This window comes from Chinchilla lanigera, unplaced genomic scaffold (assembly GCF_000276665.1).
Source record: "Chinchilla lanigera isolate Chin_1 unplaced genomic scaffold, ChiLan1.0 scaffold00064, whole genome shotgun sequence".
NCBI classification, from domain to species: domain Eukaryota; kingdom Metazoa; phylum Chordata; class Mammalia; order Rodentia; family Chinchillidae; genus Chinchilla; species Chinchilla lanigera.
This window is the reverse complement of record NW_004955465.1, coordinates 1,896,275-1,916,204: the sequence shown is the minus strand read 5'-3', so window position 1 is coordinate 1,916,204 and position 19,930 is coordinate 1,896,275. Positions and strand designations below refer to the sequence as shown.

The 19,930-nt window shown below is 39.6% G+C and overlaps 1 protein-coding gene across 1 annotated transcript in view; it reads left to right on the top strand.

The window, feature by feature from the left end:
- The first annotated feature begins 384 nt into the window (after positions 1 to 384).
- Positions 385 to 19,930, top strand: part of Phactr1 (phosphatase and actin regulator 1) — a 520,403-nt gene continuing 500,857 nt past the window's right edge. The window contains exons 1-3 of the mRNA XM_005398816.2: positions 385 to 519; positions 1,120 to 1,351; positions 2,309 to 2,460. Coding sequence (XP_005398873.1) covers positions 2,358 to 2,460 — 103 coding nt within the window. The 5' untranslated portion in view covers positions 385 to 519; positions 1,120 to 1,351; positions 2,309 to 2,357. The remainder of the gene's footprint in view (positions 520 to 1,119; positions 1,352 to 2,308; positions 2,461 to 19,930) is intronic.

The window sequence follows — 19,930 nt, the reverse complement described above, 5'->3', positions numbered from 1 at the left end:
GGCAGGGGGGAGAAAATTGGGGTAATAAGAAGGGTCTGAAACCAAATGTACCCCCTGTATTTCTCTCCTGGAAACAGCTCACAATTTTAATTACCCACCTTGTTTTGTAGCTCAGAATAAAAATGGGATTGCACCAAACCCTACCAGAACAGCCTTTGTGATTAGAAAGTGTTCCATACCTTGGAGAGCCCAGGAGACATGAGAATAATTTTAAATGCAAATTAAATTGAGGGGGTAGCAGAGAAGAACACATAAAAGACAGTAAAACAAAACCTTTCAATTTTCTTAAATTAGCAGTCTAATGTGTTCTAAAGAGCAGCTCCACTCAGATCCCTTCTTAGGGGTTGCATCTCATCACAATATAAAATGGGCAAATCCATCACTTTCCTCTGCTCTCTGCTCTTGACTCGAGATTGAAGGGAAAATTAGGAGCTGCTCATTTGGGCTGGCAGGCTCCGCTGTGTCCTTCAGCTCGCTGACGCTCTCCTGTATCCTGTTGCAAGGGGTCAACAAGTGCTGGTGAGTATCTGCCAACTTTGAGGATCCTCCTGTTGTGTGTATACCTGTCTGGCTATCTCTCCTTCACAGAGGTGGGGGAGTCCCCCCACTGAGATCTATAGCATGCATCTTTCAAAATCTGAGAAATTTCAGGCAGCTTTTTAAGCTGCTTCCAGTGACTGATTCACAGAAGGAGTTATTTCCAGCCTAGATGCCGGTGACTGTTTCTGTGTATTAGTTATAACAGGGGGATGCTGAACATATGCTTGCTAACGTGGCCTTTCCTTACCATTCCCCCGATTCCCTGCCACCAGTGGGTCACCTTCACAGTAGGAGCTGGAAGCCCCCAACATAGCCTAGATAACTTTCTCCTATTGATTTTTATTAACCATTTAATGTACTATTCTGTTCCAACTGCAAATCAAACTGGGATTTAGGATTATAAAAAAATAAGTGATTAAACCAGAAATCTTTTTTAAAAAATGACTATAGCACTTCTTTGTGCATAAGACATGGGGGTAGGGTGGGGGTTAGCCCTGGATGATGTAAAATCTACATGTAGATTTTGATGATTTTCTGCCAAAGTTTTACACGGGAAACTGGTAATTTCTTCCTTCACAGGGGAGGGCACAGGGAAGCAGAGACTGGCGTCACCTTCTGTTGCTAAGGTAACATGCTCTGGCCATTTTATCTGATAAAGGAAGTCCAGTGGATGGAATGCATTATTCATCACTGATCTAATCAAACAATCAAAATTGTTTACTTTCACCGGGAATATTTAGTGAGATCAAAGACATCTGGCTGAAACTGCTCTTGGTTTGACTGCCGACAGTGAACCCTTGATATTTCTGCAGTAAGTATGCTCTGCTGTTGGGGTACCTTTGGGTATTTTTTAAAAGTTTCTTCTTACCAGACTTGGTTTCTTAAATTAAAATGTATATCTTTAAAAAGAGAAGCCAGTTAGATTAGCCTCTGTGAGCTTGATTTTAATGACTTTGTCTTGTTAATTCTTTCTTTAAAAACGTCATGCAGAAATAGAGATGCTTCATTTGTGTAAATATCAAGGAAAGGTTCCATGGGCTCAAAAAAGGAACCCAATAGGCTGAATGTGTTTTGATGAAGTGGCTTAGCTTCCTGACAGGCTGGTGCATGATATTGCTATGGGAATCATTGCAAAGCTGCAATAATTGTCGTTCTGCAAACCACAATTCTTTCTCAAAAGCAGCCTGTGTCAGGTGCAGGCAGGTGATGATCCTGTAGCACTTTATAAAATGTGCCAGAGGGAATTGCTAAAAAGGAAGGAATTCAAGGCATTTCTCCAGCAAAAAAGTCAGTGTGTGTCATAGATGCAAGGCATCTATGAGCTGAGGGTTGGATTCGCAAGCAATTCTCCCTGCTGGAGAAGAATCCAAACATCTCCAGATCAACTGAGAATCAACCCTCAGGATGCCTGACACTTCCTGATGCCGTTTACCAGATAGAACTTTGAAAAATGATAGCATGAGAATTTAACAGTATATTTTCCAGTTGATACACAGCAAGGAAAAGACTGGTACGTTATCTCTCTCTATCCTGGATTGTCTGTTTTTCTTGAAAAGAATATATTACTTTTAATAAATATTGGCTAAAGGTTGCATTTTCTCCTATAATAGGAAAGCTGTATTGGCCGTGGGGGAGGTTGTCTTAAATGTGAAAATGTCAGTCAAATAGTGGGCTATTATAATAGGATATTCTTATTCAAAAATTTAAAGTATATACATACCTTATATTTTTCCACCTAAAATATTGTGGATTATTTTCCTCTTTCTAGGCATTCAAGTGAATACTTTCTCTCAGAAGTCTGTGATTGAAACCTCAGGATGGATTATCCCAAAATGGATTACTTTCTGGATGTCGAGTCTGCTCATAGACTTTTGGATGTGGAGTCAGCTCAAAGATTCTTCTATAGTCAAGGAGCTCAAGGTAATAAAATGGAAAGAAAAGAGGAACATTTTCTCAAGTACATGCTGGATTTCTATTAACAGTGCAGTATAGGTTGGAAGAGTTTAATCTGTCCCAGAAGTTTATCACTTGGTATGTCTAAATGGATGACCTCCCCAAAATGCAGTTGGTATTGAGATGGGCATGTGATAGAATAAATAATTCCACACTTGTTGAAAGTGATAAGAAAAAATATATCCAGTTATGGGTACAAATGCTTGCAGAAAGCTGAGTTAGAAAACAATGCTCCACCTCGAGCCCAAGGCCTGTGGCTGACAAGGAATCAGGGACATCTTCCTCCCTGAAAACCTTTTAAGTTTGCAGCCATTACACTGGTGGGTATCTTAAGGCACCCTAACCTAGCTGAGTGGATTAGGGGTTCTGGAGATAAACAGTGGCCTTCTATAGCTGTCGTATGTATTTTAGATGATTTTAGCTATTACCTTGGAGAACTGACTTTGCATATCCAGGGAGCATAAGGAATATCTGTATTGTGACATGTGGTCAATATGCACATTTTTATTACTTTGTTCAAGGTGATCAGTGAGGCTCTGGGTACCGGCTCTTCTGTTCGAGGGTGCATGTACAATGTTGGCCACTGTGTTAGAGTACGAAGAGAAACTAGAGTGCTTTACAAAATCTCCTGGTGTATAGGAGATTTTTTAAGACATCAATTCTATTTTCTACGGAATATTTAAGGTGCGCAGTCAGTGCACCTGAAAGATGGGCTTGTCCCGATGGTACACTGAGGAGGACAATGTCCCTATTTTTCAGTTTACAAAGCTAGGTGAATTCTTGGAAATCACAAAGCAGAGATAAGAAAAATATCAGTTTTTATAAGCTCAGCATCTTTTCCCTGTTACATGATGGGAACTTCACACACTGGACACTGATAATATTCCACCCCAGTTTTCCCAGATCCTTTTCTGAATTTTTAATTCATTCTTGAACTATTTGCTAACCCACCTCGAGGGCTTGCAATTCTGCTTCTTCCTTGCTTCCACTGTCCAGAGCATGAGCAGTCCACTTAAAGTCAAGAGGGGCTAGAAATGTTCTGGTGGGCTTGCTCAGGTCAGCGTGCTCATCAGCACAGGTTTAATTAGCACCAGTGATACAACAACTAATTCACATCCCCCCTGGGAGGATGGAGCCAGTTTTGCCCCTCTCGGCCACTTCCTGAGATATGGAGAAAAGGAAGGGAGAGGAACTGATCAGAGCCTCAGCCTGCCCAGGGGTCTGTGGTAGGAAAATGCTAACAGTGGATGCAGAGCTGAAGCTGGGAGGGAGAGAGGGTGAGACGAGGCTCCTTCTCAGCAGCAGCTCCGCATTTGTATACTGCTGCATCTGCTCCATTCCACTTGAATGAGAGCACCATGTTCCGTGGAGGAGCTGTGCATCTGAGCGGCACAGCTGTGGGCAGAGCGACAAAGGGAGCGGCAGTTAATTATAGAGAATACAGATGTCCACTTTGTCTTGCTTGCAGTGGGGACAGGTTCAACTTTTAAGAAAATCATGGGCTTCCGGCTTTCACAGAAAGGGAACGGGCAGCATGTGGGAGGCTCAGAGAGCTCGAGGCAGCCTGGTGACTGTCAGCAGATGGAGCTGGAGGCGGAGTGGTCAGAATTGTCACCATCAGTGACTGTGGCTTAGACACCAGAGCTGGAGCAACTGGAAAATGCATGGGAGGTGGTAGCATAAGCTGCTGCTGCTCTCCAGAATCCTGTTCATTTGAGGGTAGCCAGATATTCCAGTTAAGAAATCTGGGTTTACAGAAGGGTGGGGGCTCCCCAAATATCATTTTGTCCAGGGTGCAAAACCCTCAGACTCCCTGAAGCAGAAATCAGGTGTTCACGAATGGCCAACAACATATCTCACCAGCAGCATGACTCTGAGACCAAAGGAAGGAGGGCAGCCTGGTAACCACCTGTTGAGAAGGACATTTAGGGCAATTGGGCTCAATCTCACTGCATGGCAGCTCTGTGGTCAGCCAGCATAGCCAGGTCATTTGGAAGGTCAAGAGGCTGAGGAGAACTGTAAGTTTGAGCCCTTCTGACTTAGCAAGAGCCTGTCTCAGACTTAAAAGCCTGGTTCTATTTCAGTGTGAAAGCCTGGGTCAGTCCTCAATAACACACACACACACACACACACACACACAATGCAGGAAAGACAAATGGTCCCAGTTTGAAGGAAGTTGAATAGGGAGCACAGTACAGAGTTCAGAAACTGGAACTTTGGTGAGCTCAAACCCCACTGACTTCTCTGTCGTGTGTTGATTGTATTTCCTAGCTGTCCACGCTCGCTGTCATGCACCTCTTTCTACAGACTGACTCCAAGTGTTCTGGCTGATATAAGTATTTCCAAAGGGGGAAGCAAGAAAATCAGAATTCTTTTCTTTTTCTCTGTCTCACTTTACTTGTAGTTACCCTTACCCTTACCCTTATAGTTACCCAATTTACAGTATTTACAAATTCATAGCATTCTAGGGAAAACAGTACCTTCTGTACTGATCATATGCTAACTGCTTATCCAGAGCAACAATTTCAGAATTATGTTTTTGAATGCCTCATAGAGTTCTTTAATTTTTTTCTTGGAAAGTGGCAAAAATCCTGTCCCTAAATAGACGATGTCCTAGCTAGTTAGCACAAGAAGAATCTCAGTGAGAAAAAAATTCAAGGAAAAAAGCAATCTATCATATGACAGTTTCTTTTGGAAGTCCCTGAGATTTTCAAAGCTCAGTGATCTGCTTTGCTAAATGAAGCAGGCTGTTATTTACTTCCATCTCCCTTTTTCCTTGGTCTGACACTGAGTTGAGGAAATCAGTTGCCTCTCTGGGGATTCTACTTTCAAAAAGCAGGTGCGATGTGTTACAGAGAGCAGGGAAAAAGTGCAGGGGCATCTTGTCTGCTGTCAGTGGAGAGTGCTTTGCTTTGTGAGTGGTCCATCCACAGGAAGTTCTGCTGGTACAGAAGTGTTCTACCAGGATCTCCTTTTGCTCAAAAAATGTACTTCAGAGATACATATGACCTCAAAGATCAGGCATATCCTGACATCCGGTAATTTGAGGTCACCTACCTAGCAAGTTTCTGACAATAAAGTCCCATACACCGTATATCTGATACTGTTCTTTTGTAATGAACAACTAAACTGGAATAGAAATCATGTTATAAAATCACAGAACTAGTGTCATGGAATTTTCAGGTGGAAATAAGGATTATAGACCAGTAATTCTTACAGAATTCTTCCTAAATTGAGACAGACACTTGAGGTCCAGATCCAGGCCCCTGTGCCAGTTTTGACAAGTCCCTGGGTTATAGAAATCAGTGCCAAAGGTTGAGAACCACCACTGTGGTCCATCAGTCACTGGTTCTCAGACTGTGACTGGGTGGTCCCACTCGGCCAGCCCCTGCCTCACCTGCAGAATCACAGAGCCCATCCTAGACTTGGAGACTCAACTTGCATTTTTGCAAGTTCTCTGGCTAATTTATGCTGCAAGTTTTGAGTAGCAAATATTGTATTCCAGGGCACATTAGAAACACCTGGTGAGGCTTTACAGTTTCAAGGCTGGAGTCCCACTGCAGTCCAAGGGAATAGAGTGTGTTGAGAACTACAACATTTTCTGCATTGTCCGTTAGTGATTTCAATGGGCAGCCAGGACTGAGAACTTGGACCTCCCATTTCATAGTAAAGGAGGTCTTATCACCCTGTGTGCCCTTCTTACCTGAATATCTTCTCTACTGAGCACTTCCTTTCTAAATCAATCCAAACCACTGGAAAAGGGCAAGTGGACTTTAAACAAATGTATTAGGAGCTGCACTTTACATATTCATAGTTAATCTTCAAAGAAACATTGGGAAATAGGAGTTACAGTATTATGTGCGTGTTGTAGGTTAGAAGGTTGATGATGGACAGGGTGAAGAACCTTGAAAAGTAGAAAAGCCAGAACATGAATCCAAGTGTATCGACTCTAAACCCAAGCTATTTTTTATTGTTTGGGTACTGGGAATCGAACTCAGGACCTTGCATTTGCCAGGCAGGTGCTTGTTTCACTGAGCTGTATCCCCACCCTGCTATTTTAGTACCTCATCCTGCATGCTGGAAAGCACTGTCTTTTGGGCCAGTCAGGTTGATAAAACCAACCCTGTAGGTCAGGGAAGATGAGGCTGATGACCATATCACACTCCAGAGAGGGTAAAGCCAGAGCTCAGTGGTACCCTCGGATGCCCAAGTCACACAGCATATCTGGAAAGCGTGGAAACAAGAGCTAGATCTCATTTCACCATGCTCTTGCCCTTTCTGTGACTCTAGGGTTTTCTTTTATTTTCTCAAGGACAATCAGTATTCTTGGACATTCAAATTACTTTCTGAAGGGAAAATACATTAAAAGGCAGCCAGTTCCCCCAAATCACTGGACAACCAAATTTATGACTCTTGCTCTTTCCTCTCTTTTATGGTTTTACATAACTCTTGGCATTAGAACTAGATGCCACAGTCATTGTTGCTCTTCATAATGCACCTTTTCTCTCCTCTGTATTGTCTCGTTCAACAAAGAGAAATGCCAGCTTTGACAACTGATGAATGTCACAGTGAGCAGCTCAGAGTTCCTTCAAGTTGTTTTTGGAAATAGAGAGGAATTCATCAAAACCCCTCTGTCAACTATTTCTCCCCCCTACCCCCTCCTACCTTCACCTTCTGCCCACCCCATAGTATCTGTCAGAACACAGGATTTTGAATCTTCAACTTTGAGTTCAGTGTTCTCTAACCCTGAACGCTACATCCCTGGGACCTCTTCAACATGACCTCAAGAGGCAAAGACATTTGATAGCACTCAACTAATTGGAAGTCATTAACATGGATATGCTCAGATTCTTTCCATTTCTGTGTGTAATACAAGGCCCATTCCCAAAGTCTCCTTCTCTGTGAAGCTTTGTCTGAGATTTCTAGAACTTTCTCACATAGAATTCTGTTCAAGCCCACATTCCAGCCATATATTCCACATTGTGTCTCCACAACTGAACAGAACCACAAGCTTCTATAAATACCTTGACCTTTCCATCAAAATCAGTATAATCCCAGATCAAAATCCACAGGAATTTTTAGAAGCAAATGAGGCATGCCTTTCTAGTATTCACTATATTATCTGCTCCTATTGATTAGTTATTTATACTGTTGTTTTATTGGTATGTAAGTGTCACCTACCTCAACCACAATGAGCTCCTTAAATATCACTTTCCTGATCCCTTGTATTATTCTTGTTACCCAGTAGAAGCATTAAGATGTGTCCAGTGTCTTCACTGATCTGATGAAATGAAAACACCTAAGTCTACACTTACAAAGAGAAACTTTGCATTTAGAGAAAGTATTTGAGAACTCAAGGTTTGGAAAATGAAGTCTACTAATACCATTAAAGATCTGAAATGTTCTGTTGAAAACGGAGACTCCATAATAATGAAAGGAAGAACTATAAACAAAAGTTTGAATACACAGAGATAAAGGAAATGTAAAGAAGTCATCAATTTTGCTATGTCTCCTATAAAACAGAAGACATTCTTTTAAAACTCAAAGGGAAAAACAAACTACAACAAGAGGGATTTAGGTATACTAATAAAGAAGTTTAACCTTTAGAATAGATACTAGGCAGTCCCTGAAGCCTTTCTAATGTACAGTAGTCTATGATGACTGAGTTTTTATGCTGCCTAAAAGTAGAGACGTGAAATAGACAGTCTCTCAACTTTTTTGAGCTGAATTGAGCTCAGTTCAATAGCTGCTCCAAATTGGGCCCGGTGGCACATGTGTGTAATCCCACCTATTCAGGGGGCTGAAGCAGGAGGATCAAGTTCAAATACAGCCCAGGAAGCTTGAGATGATCCTCTCACAAATAAAATTTTTAAAGGATTGGAATGTAGTTCAAAAATATAGTGCTTGCCTATTGTGTGCAAGGCCCAAGGTTCCATCACGAGCAGTGCCCCCAACACACACACACACACACACACACACACACACACTCACACACACACACCTTCTCTGAATACATTCAGAAGACTTGCAATTAATGTATGCACCTTAGCTGAGATGTCTTTTGCTCCTTTCTTTAGACCTTTACTTCCTAGATTGAGTCTTACACTTTTTTGGCTAATTGATGCTCAAAGCAGCTGCCAGCCACACTCCGGTTTCCAACAAGACTAAATGGAGTCACACACCTAACCCCAACTCTGGGAGCACACTATGAGAATCACTCATTGGTTCACAGTTTGCCACGGACCACGTGAACCACATAGCTATGGCATATTAGGAGCAGTGCCAGGCTGTCTTCTCTGTCCCTGTCCCCTGAGACCTTCATGTCATGGCCTCAGGTATGGCTCATATTAGGACCAACAGGTATGATTTGCTGCAAAAAGGCTCAGGCAAGAAAATCATCACAAATCCATTCAACCCTTCTTTGGCACATGACTGCCAACTGGACCATAACCTTTCCCATTCACCAATCTAATGTCCTCCGCACTGCCGCTCACCCTCAGACCAGCACTGCAAAGCTGACCACATTTCCTGCCCCACATAGTGATATCCTTCCTATATTTTTGTTGACCATTACCCAAGTACATAGTTTGCATGTAATCATACCATTTTCCAGACCCTTGTCATTTTGGTATTTTTTAAAAAAAGAATAGTTTCTGGTCTTGCCAAGCATGGTGGTACATGCCTGTAACTGCAGCTACCTGAGAAGTTGAAGCAGAAAGAATACAAGTTTGAGGCCAGCCTGATCAACACAGCAAGGCCCTGTTTCAAAAACAAATTTTAAAGCAGGCTGAAAATTTTCACTCAGTGGTAGAGAGCTTTTCTAGTATGCACCTGGCCCTGGGTTCACTCCCCAGTACTGCAAGTAATATTTCCAGTCTTACTTTTATGGTGCTCTAGCAATAACCTTCAACAAATTCTTGGTTTTTAATGCTTTTCTCTGTAAATCCAGCTGGGAAGCTGCACGCTGTGCTTCCCTCAGGAATGAAAAAGTAAGGAGCACGCCTCTCTTCCTACCTTCCCACACATTCCATTTTAGACCTCTAATTGCTCACACCCAGGCTTTCCAAACCTGTATTTAATACAAGGAACATTATGTGTGAGGGAGAGAATGAAAGTGGATCAAGAGGAAAAATGTTGTTGAGATAACCAGGCTGCCATTTACATGGATGTGTGGAGGACCATGAAGTCCAACCCTTGTTTCCGGAGGGCGCCCTTGGAGCAGGACAGTTCCTTGCACACCCAGGAAGACTCTTGGTGCTTCCAAGAGTTTACCACATGCAGTCTTCCAGTGCTTTCTCTGCCTTTCCTCCCGGCACACACCTGCAATCACGTGTACTGGGACTCAAGCTCCTAGGTAAAGTAGGGCATGAGGACAAGAGGAAGTCAGGCAGTGAGAGGATGAGACCGAAAAGAGGAGAGCGGTATGAAATAATTCTGATCATTTAATAACTCCTACTCTCACATAAGGCAGATGAGAGTTGATTAAAATGCTGCCCACACTCAGCCAGTACCAGCCATGACCCAATTAGCATAAACAATGCACAGGTGCTGGGGAAGAATTCTCACTCCTAATTTGCCCCCAAAAATCTGTTTTCTAAAAAAAAAAACAAAAAACCTTTCAGTACCACCCTCTCTGCCTGTACTGGCAGAGGTGAAGATGGGGATCCTTGCACATCCAAATCAGCTCTGGGCCAATTCCATTTTTAATATCTTGAAGAATTTCTCAGTAAGCAGTGAGATGCACTCACTTATGCAAAGCTCCTGCTTGAACACTGGTGTTAAACTGGAGTTTTGAAGTACTGGAATTAAACAGAGATGATCATCAAGATCTATGTATCTTTATTTTCAATCAGGAAAGCAAAACAAAGATAATGTCAAAGCCTTTGGCAAACGATGAAGAGTGAAATTAACCCCACACAGCTATTAAAATTTTTTACATTTAATGTACACTTGAAAATAGACAAGGTTATAGTTGGAAGTGAAATAGTTCTCACATTGGCTGAAATTTTGTACAGTGTTTGAGAACTTTAGCTTTTAGAGTGAGCCCTGAATTCAAACTATAACTGCAACTTCTTAGTTTGTGAGATTAGGGAAGTTATTTAATCTTCTTTAATCTTCTTTTGCCTCATTTTTCTCTTTTGAATGCAAATGATACTAATAAGAGTTCTTAGCCCAGTGGGCAATGCTGAGGATTAACTGAAACAAAATAGCATTTCAAAAACTATGGTGTAATATATGACTTTCAGATAACACATGAACTTTTAAATTATAATGTATCGTGTTTTAGAAAAATTTAAATAGAAATATTCAATTTTAATACAAAAATATAGCAAATGTATATACGTGGAATGCTCCCAAGAAAATCTAAATCCATTTAAAGGAAATCATTAAGTAAATAATATCTTAGATGATACTTATAGCAAGATGCATAAAATGTCTTTTATGTCTAAAGTCTATAAACAGTGGACAAAAAAATATAAAGAAACAAGCAAAAATCAAGCCTCTAATCCACAATTAATAAATACTAGCACTTGTACTGATTATACTTTAGTTTTATCAAGCCTCAGGGGAAAGGGCCAGGGCTGCAGACTTCCTAAGGAAGACCCTATACATCCTGACTACTTCTTTTCTCTGATATTCATTCCTACTTCAAATTCCTAGGCCCCTGGGAAATCTGAAACAGTCTTAAAACATAAGAACAAGAAAAAGCAGCTAAATTTTCATTTTAAAATAAGATTACTGTCAGATTTTAAAAGAATCTTCCTTACAGGTTAACCACAAAGTAGCTTTTGCAAAACTATATTTATTTCCTAAACTCTAATGTATCAGAGAGGTAGGTGTGTGTTGCTGTGGCCATCCAGCCTGAAACATCAATTAACTCACATTTTGATTAGTAATGGAGAACAAAGAATCTGCTGGGCAGGGGTTATGCAAAGTATGTTGCATTAGAGGAAACCTGCATGTTATCCAAGGCCTAGACTGAGAGGTTATTGCAGAGATGAAGAGCGGTGAGACAGAATAGCAGGCAACTGTGAACACAGGCAAGGCTTTGCAGGCTAAGCTAGGGAACTCCAAAGCTGACATTGCATCCACTAAAGAATCTAATATAGAGGATATCTGTGTTCAGATCTGCTTGTATAGTGGTCACAGGTGTGGCAGACAGTTGGCAGAGAGTGATTTGAAACTACAGGTAGGACAGCCAGTGATCCATACAAAAAGGGGACAGAGTCTAGGACTGGGGGGGCAGTAACAGAAAGAATTCAGAAGAGGAATGGATCCTGGAAATATTAAGAAGGTTCTTTCCAGATTATGTGCAGAGAGGAGAAGGAGTCAGTAAGTGAGTGAGAGGACTGCAAATGGTTCTTAAAGGTATCCTTAGACCCACTGGACACTGATGAAGATCTTCACGAGAGAAGGATTATACAAAGAGGATCAAGGTGGTGGGAGTTCAATTTACAAGGTGTTAAATTTAGAGACACTTTGTAATATCCATAGATTACCAGTATGGACTCGGTTCAGTGGGTGTAAAGTTTGGTGTAGAGACCTTGAAAACCATCCAAGATATTCTGTGTGCCTGGTAATTCCACTAACATGTTTTACACCTGCCTCTAAATATGTGGTTCTATTGGCCTTTAATTTTCATTTCATATTATTTAGAGAACTGGGAGACTGTTTATAAAACCATTTTCTCAACTAAAACCTTTTCTTTTTACCACAAATGCAATATTTTCTCCTTAGTACTAGTACTTAAAATTAGAAGTCCACTTAAAATATTTACATGAAACAAATATTTGCAATTACCAAGATTAGTGAAAATTCTGGCTCGTGCTTCCATAGAAGACAACCTTCTGGGTTAGCATGTAGGAGATCATCTAAAAGAAACAAGTTAAAAAAAAAAAACCCAGGCAACTCTATGCCTACACAGAACAATAGCTTGTCCCAGAATGCTGCAAAGGAGGGGTCATATTTTAAAAATCAACTGTAGCTGGTTAAAATAAAAGTTACTTTTCTTTTGAACCTGTGTAGTAAGATCTTCTGTTTGGTGACTAAAGGTAGTGAAGAAACTATTTGGCTTAGCACTATTATCTCCTGTCTTTGGGAAGCGACATCACAAACCAAATATCGTACTGTGAGACTGATTTTGATACCGACCCCATATTGCTTGCTAGCTAGGTGCTGTGGCTATGTGCCCTGAGAAAGCAAAAGGAAAAGAGCGTAGGAAGAGGACTCACACTGTGTGTTAGCATCTTGGTAGTTATTTTTTGTCTAATTTGATCCACAAAATGGAAATTTGTGAAATATATGAGTTATTCCATGTTCTAGTAATCAGTCACTCCTCAAGGTCACACAGTTAAATGAATGGAGCCAGAAATATAATCTCAAATCTTGTGGCTCTGCCCATTGTATCTTTTAGTCCAATGTTATATTGGTGATGAGGACACAACTAGCAAAGACATAAGCAGATATATGGAGGTAACAGATGTCCATGAATCTCCACACATTCAAAGATAGAATGTCTCAGTGTCGTGAGATATAAATGTGGTAATTGACTTACTTCATACTCTTAGAGGGAGGGTTTTTTTTTTTTTTTTTTGGCTTTTTGAGATAAGGTCTCATTTTGTAGTACAGGCTGGCCTCGAACTCACATCGATCCTCCTTCCTCAGCTTCCTGAGTACTGGGATTACAGGTGTGTGCTGTCACACCTGGAAGGGTGCACTTCTAAAAGGGACATGTTAGTTACCTCTTTTTATTTGGAAACTATCATAATGGAATGGTGGGGTCTCTGTTTCTTAATTGCAAGGTATGTGATTTGCTTTTAAGGGCAATTTGCTTAAGTTGCCATCGGAATTTCTTATGATTCATTTTCCCTTTCACCACTAATGCAAAACATAATTATAGAAAATTTAGGCAATATAAGCAAACAACAAAGCAAAATAAAACTCAACTAGCCCTATCATCTAAAAATAGGTATGTCTTCCAGCCTGGTGAATATCCTTACATTCTTTTTATACACAGGAGCATACCATGCACATAAGTGCTTATTAAATCTATATAAAATTCCTTATATTTATTATGTTTAATTTTCTGTTTTAATTTAAAAATAATAAAGAAAATTCTTCCTTTGGAATTGTTGATTCTAACTGATGTATGAAATTACTAGATACAGTTGGGGCTAAGAAAGACAGGCCAACCATACCTAGATTTTATCCAAAAGGTGACTTCACTAACTGGGCTGATGTCCCTGGATCTGTTCTGTCATTATTTACTAGACAGAGTCTCTGACTAATACTCTGTGATCTGATTACTCTCATCAGCCCATCTGTAGACACAACAGAATACAAACAAAATATCCACCTAATCTATATTGGGCAGACCTTCCCTCTTAAACTCATGCATTAAAGAAGTTGTGTTTCCCCCCTCCACAACAACAACCTACTTTTATTCTTATTAAAGGGTGATGTAGCACTTCATTACCTATGGTGAGTAAGTTCTCAGATCTATCGAATGTTTCATCTAACAGTGTAATCACAGTAATAATAGAAAATTACAGCCAGAGAATACTTAATAGAAATGGCTCATTTCACAGATGGTAAAACTGAGCCTCAGGGAAGAAAGAAAAGCCAAGATTGTTTATGAAATTCTTGTGTATGATAGAAGCTATGCATATTTATTTCACTGCATGAACTTTTGAGTTAGACATTACTGAGCCCAATTTGTATGAAGTTAAAGCTCCTCAGAAGGATCGAAAATTGACTCAATATCATTTAACCATGAAGAGATGGAGCTAGGATTCAAACATTTGTTTTTCTAGCATCCCCTACCACACCTTTCCTTTCTGGGATGCTGTAACTAAATCAGAAAGCAACTTGATGGTGGCAGAGCAGGAGTTAGAAAGAACTCAGTCTCCTGATGCCTGACGTCCATGTGTTCATGTCTCTCTACATGCCACTGTCCTCTTCTACACGGGTCACCATCACACTCAAGCCCACAGTCTTTGCTTCTGAGATGTTCTGCAAGAAGTCAAGCTCAGCAGTTTCTATACAAAGATATTTTCACCCTTTATAGGTCACCCTTTTGTACACTGAACATGAATTAGGGACATGAGAACCTTTAGGATTTAAATTATGTCATTAATTACCATCTACACTGCAAGCCACCCATGTAGAAAAATGCAAAATGAAAATGAATAAAGCTCACTATCACCTGCCCTATTAGACGAGATAGGAAAAGTGACTTGTATATCTTAAGCAGGGAGATTCAGCATTTAAATAATAGAAAGCTGCTTGAGTTTATGTCTAACTTAATTCAGCAGCTAAATCTTGAAGCACATTTTCCTTTTCTGCATCTAGCATGTTTTCACAGCCAGCCCCCAGCCACTCTGCACAGTGCCTACTTTAAGAAACAGGGAGGAAAGGAAGCAGTGAACATTTGCTTCCCGCCTACCATTTGTCAGGCTCTGTGTTAGGTGTTTTACATTTATTATATAATATTTTATCCTCCCAGGGCCCAGTGAAAGAGTTCAGTTTATTTTTAGTTTACATATGAGGAAACCAAAGCTTAGAAAGCTAACTTTTTTTTAATAAACAAAATCTAATAAGTATTAAGCTTGGGAATTGTGCCAACATTTAGTATCACAGCCACAGCCTTCCTTGGAACTGGCTAGTAGAAATATTTTTAACATAATAAATGCTTATCAAAGCACCTGCCTGGCAAGCACAAGGTTCTGAATTCAATTCCCTGTACCCAAATAAATACATAAATGCTTATTAAGAATTTCCTTTCTCAAGGGCTCTGTATGGATTACATGATTGAATCCTCACAGTGGCCCTAGGATATGAGTTCTGTGTTAGCCTCATTTTAAGTTGCATGACAGGAAAGTGACTCAAAGGAGACCATGCAACTATTGAATGTAAAATTTGGATGCAAACTCAGGGAGACTAGCCGTCAAGCTTGTTCTGTTGTTAACCAGTCATTCATCCATTTTCTGGAAGGAGTATAGCATTCTTGTTGGCTCGCTTGTATGTTTACATAAAGTAAAAACAATGTTACAAGGTTGGAAGAAATAAGGAAAGAGGAAAATGTTAATTTCCTTAGTGGTGCTGGAGTAGGGCAGGGTGAAATCATTTCAGCTGATGGGTAGGCACAGCTCAGACAGCCAAAGATGGGGAAGAAAAGGAAAGAAAGGGTTATCTACTGGCAGTATTTTCTCTGTCATTTTATTGTTCTTTGCATCTTCACTGTCTTAAAATGTGTCCACTGATCCATCACACTGGTTATGAATCTGATTTTCTGGTGCTCACAGACAACATCTGCATATTTATGACTGATGCTGTGGGTCCACGAGACCATGGGGATTATTTATTTATTGCTTCATATCAACTTATCCTAATATTTATTGACTTAAAACAATCACTATTTATTATTTCTTACCCTCTGTAGGTCAGAAATTGGGGGTTGTTTTTACTAGTAGTTCTGGTTCAGGGTCAGAGGTGACAATCAGGCTGTTAGCTGAGGCTGCAGCGATCTGAAGGCTTCACTGGGATCCCTAGGTGGCTTTTGCATACGGCACGTGAAAGGAGACCTTCGTTCCTTGTCACATGAGCTTCTCCATGGGCACCATAAGTGTCCCCGTGACATTGCAGCTGGCTTCTTTAAAGTGAGCGATCTAGTGGGAAAGTGAGGAATAAGCTATAATATTTTTATTGCTCTAACTATAAAAGTGGTATGTCACCACTTCCATCATATTTTGGTGGTCCCAGAGACCTACACTGATTCACTGTGGGCTGGGTACCAAGAGCTGAGGATCACTGGGCACCATTTTGGAGGCTGGTGACCACCACACACAACATCTTCCAGGGAGCAGAAATTTTCCAAAAGAAAAAGTGACTCCTATCCATAAAGAGGTCTTGTTAATATATCTCAAACTATGCATAAATTAAAACACAAGCCCTCTCAGGAAGGACCAGCTTGCCCAGGTTAGGCTAGACATTAAATAGCCTAGAATTCACTTCTGCCTAGGCATCAACTCAAGCAAAGTGGATGCGTATTGAGACCATGATGTTAAATGAAATAAATGAGATACACAAGCTTAAATATTGCATAGTTTCTCCAATATGAGAAACCCAAAATACAAATAAAGAACACAATAAAAGTAATAGGAGCAGGCTGATAAATCTTTTGCAAAGAGGAAGGAGACCACGACTTGGAGGGAGGAGAAGGAAAGGTGATAACAAAGGAATTAACTTGTGTTATAAAAATATACCAATTCCCCAAAATGAATATAATCATTCTGTACTACAAACATGTACTTGAAAAAGAAAGAAAAGCCAGGGATTTAAGCTCTAAAGAAGAGTCAGAAGAAAGTTATTATTAGATCCTTATTGTCATAGGAGACAAGGCAGGCATGAGTCGCAGGCATGGAACCATGTTTTGGGGAGAGCACCTTTTCCTTTCTGCTCAAGTTGTGGACTGAACAAATCCAAAATTCTTTTCATGTGGATTATGATGTGAATGTGGCACTCCTGAAGTTGTGTAACAGGGAACACTTGAACTGGGTCATTGGGAGCGCTATGGAGCTGGAGTCTGAGCAGCAATGGTAACAGCAAGACATCCACCGCTCTCCCTTATGGGCCTACCCTACAAAACTAGCCATATGTAAAAGGGAATTAATATCAGAACTGTACAAAGTGGACAGCTCTTTTAAGGATGAATTAAGCAGAGAGAATTAACATGTACCAATAACAGTTCCTCAGATTTTTGGTTCTCTAGAAATTTTTATGCACATATAGAAAAAGAAAAATGTTCCAAGGTCTATATACTACATTTACTCACAATAAAAATTCAATTCAAAAAATACTTTAGGTATATTTATATTAAATGTATTTAAGATATGCAAGTACTATAAATTGGGTTGATATTATAGTTAATAATGCTTACCCTTCTCATTTGCATTTTCTATTTTCTACATGAATGATTTTCAGTATCATCAATATAACTGGAGACATTGTACTGTGTTCAACTGTGAGGTGTAAAAGTTCTTATATTTATAACCCATGTGAGAGATGCAAAGTAGTGAAATGTACCTAATCTATCCATCCCAGATTCTGAATCTGGTTGATTTAAATACATAGGAGTCAATTTTTAACAAAAATTCAAGAACCTCCAATAAATCTAGAACAGCCTACTCTTCATATCAATACTGTATTGGTCCACAGCCTGTAGACATGCCTAGCAATGATAACTCTTCAGGAAATTTTAAAACAAATATGGGTATCAGCTCTCATCTTTGAAAACTCTCCAAAATAAAAAGGAATCAATATATTTTATCTAGCACTCTAACTGTTAGTGGAACTAATCTAAAACCCTAAGAGCCATTGCACACATAAAATAGTACAAAGAACAATATGCACTTCTGGCTCATGTTCACTTACTGATGACATTTTAACCCATCTACTCCCTCTTGTGTCTATCATTTCTATCTCTCCTCTCTATGTACCTATGGAGGATACAAACATATGTGCATGTATGTGTACATGTATACATGTATATGTCTCTGAACCATCACGATTCCGTATTTCTACTACTTTAGTGTGTATTTTCTAAGAATTGCAGCACACCTATAAACTGTGATAAATTTAACATTAATAGTGTACTTTAGTCTCTTCCATATCTTCATCACTTTCTCATCACTGGGACACAATACCTGATACTCACAACATCAAGGAAGGGAGGTTTATTTTGGCTAGCAGTTTTAGTTCATGGTCAGCTGGCTCCAACATAGAAACAAAATGGCAGAGGGGCATGGCAGAGGAAACATGCTCAGGCCCTGGCATCTGGGAAGCAGACAGATGAGGGAGGAGCAAAGTTCACAGTCATATTCTCTTTCAGGTCACCCCCCCACCCACTGACCCACCTTCAGCCAAGTACCACCTCTTAGCAGCAGATTTAGCTATCCAGTTTATCAATGGGTGAACTCACTGATGAGAACAGCACCCTCATGATCCAGTCACCCTTCACAGACACATGGGAACTTTGGGGGTTATTTTAGATCTGAACCATAGTACTCATCAACCTTCTATTGCATGCAGCATATTAGGTTTACTTATCCTTGAACTCCATATAAGTGGACTTATACAATATATTCTCTTTTAAAAATAGATTGTTTGTTCAACACTATGTCTAAGAGATTCTCCCATATTATTGCTTATATCCATAATTTATTCTTTTTCCTTTTTGTATAGTATGATGCTGCAGAAATTACAATTGTTTTTATATTCTTTCCACTGATGGCCATGTGGATGGTTCCTGGTTTGGGCCATTTGAAGGAAATCTACTGTGGACATGCTTGAGGAAATAAATAGCTATAGATATAGATGATGTAGATATAGATATATATAGAGAGAGATAGTCATGTCTATGTTTATGTAAATGCATGTACTTTTCTAAAGTGATTTTCAAGTTTAGATTTGATCAACAATATGTGAATGCTCCAATTCTTCCAAATCCCTAGCAATCATCGGAATTGAATGATTTTTAAATTTTAGCCCCTGAGGTTACAATTTCAGTTTACCTTTGAGTCCTTTCATATGCTTATTGGACACTTACATAGTGGCTTTTGGTGAAGCACCAGGTCAAGTCTTTCCATTATTGTTTAAGGATTTGTTGTGTGTTCTCCGTCCAAGTCTCCAGATTTCCTTTCCACTCTCATAACAGTAGCTCTTTAAAAAGAGAGAGAGAAAGATATAATGCTGACAGTTTATTTCTACCCAGTTGCAGCATGTGTGAGACTAAAGTTGTTTATAGTATTCTTCTAATATTCTTTTATGACTAAAGGACCCATAGTGATAACCCCTAGGTGGTTGCTGACATTGGTAAGTTATATCTTCTCCTTTTATCGTTGTTATTCTTGGTACAGGCTAAACAACTTCACTGAATCTTTTGAGGAATTATTTTTTGTTTCATCTGTTAATTGTTTTCCTATTTTCAGTTTTACTTATTTCTGCTTTTATTTCTGATAGTTCCTTTACCTGCTTGCTTTGGATTTTTTCTCTTCTTTTTCTAATTTCCTGACACAGGAGTTTAGATTATCAATTTGAGAGACCTTTCCTTTTCTTGAAGTAGGCATTTGATGCTGTAAATTTTCTTAACAGTACTATTGTAGGTGTGTCCCACATATTTTAATATGTCACATTTAATGGTGTCTTGTGATAAACAGTTATTACTTTTAATGGCACCATCATATCTTTCTACTATGGTCAGTGCTAATTAAAAATCTTTGCTAAGGCCATAAGAATAGTTTCCTGTGAAAAAAATAATTTCTTCCAGAAATGTTATTGTTTGTCTTTCACTTATAAATTCACAATCTCTTTTGAACTGGATTTTATATGTGGTGTGAGGTAGGGATGAAGATTTATTTTCTTCTACCATGAGAATCCA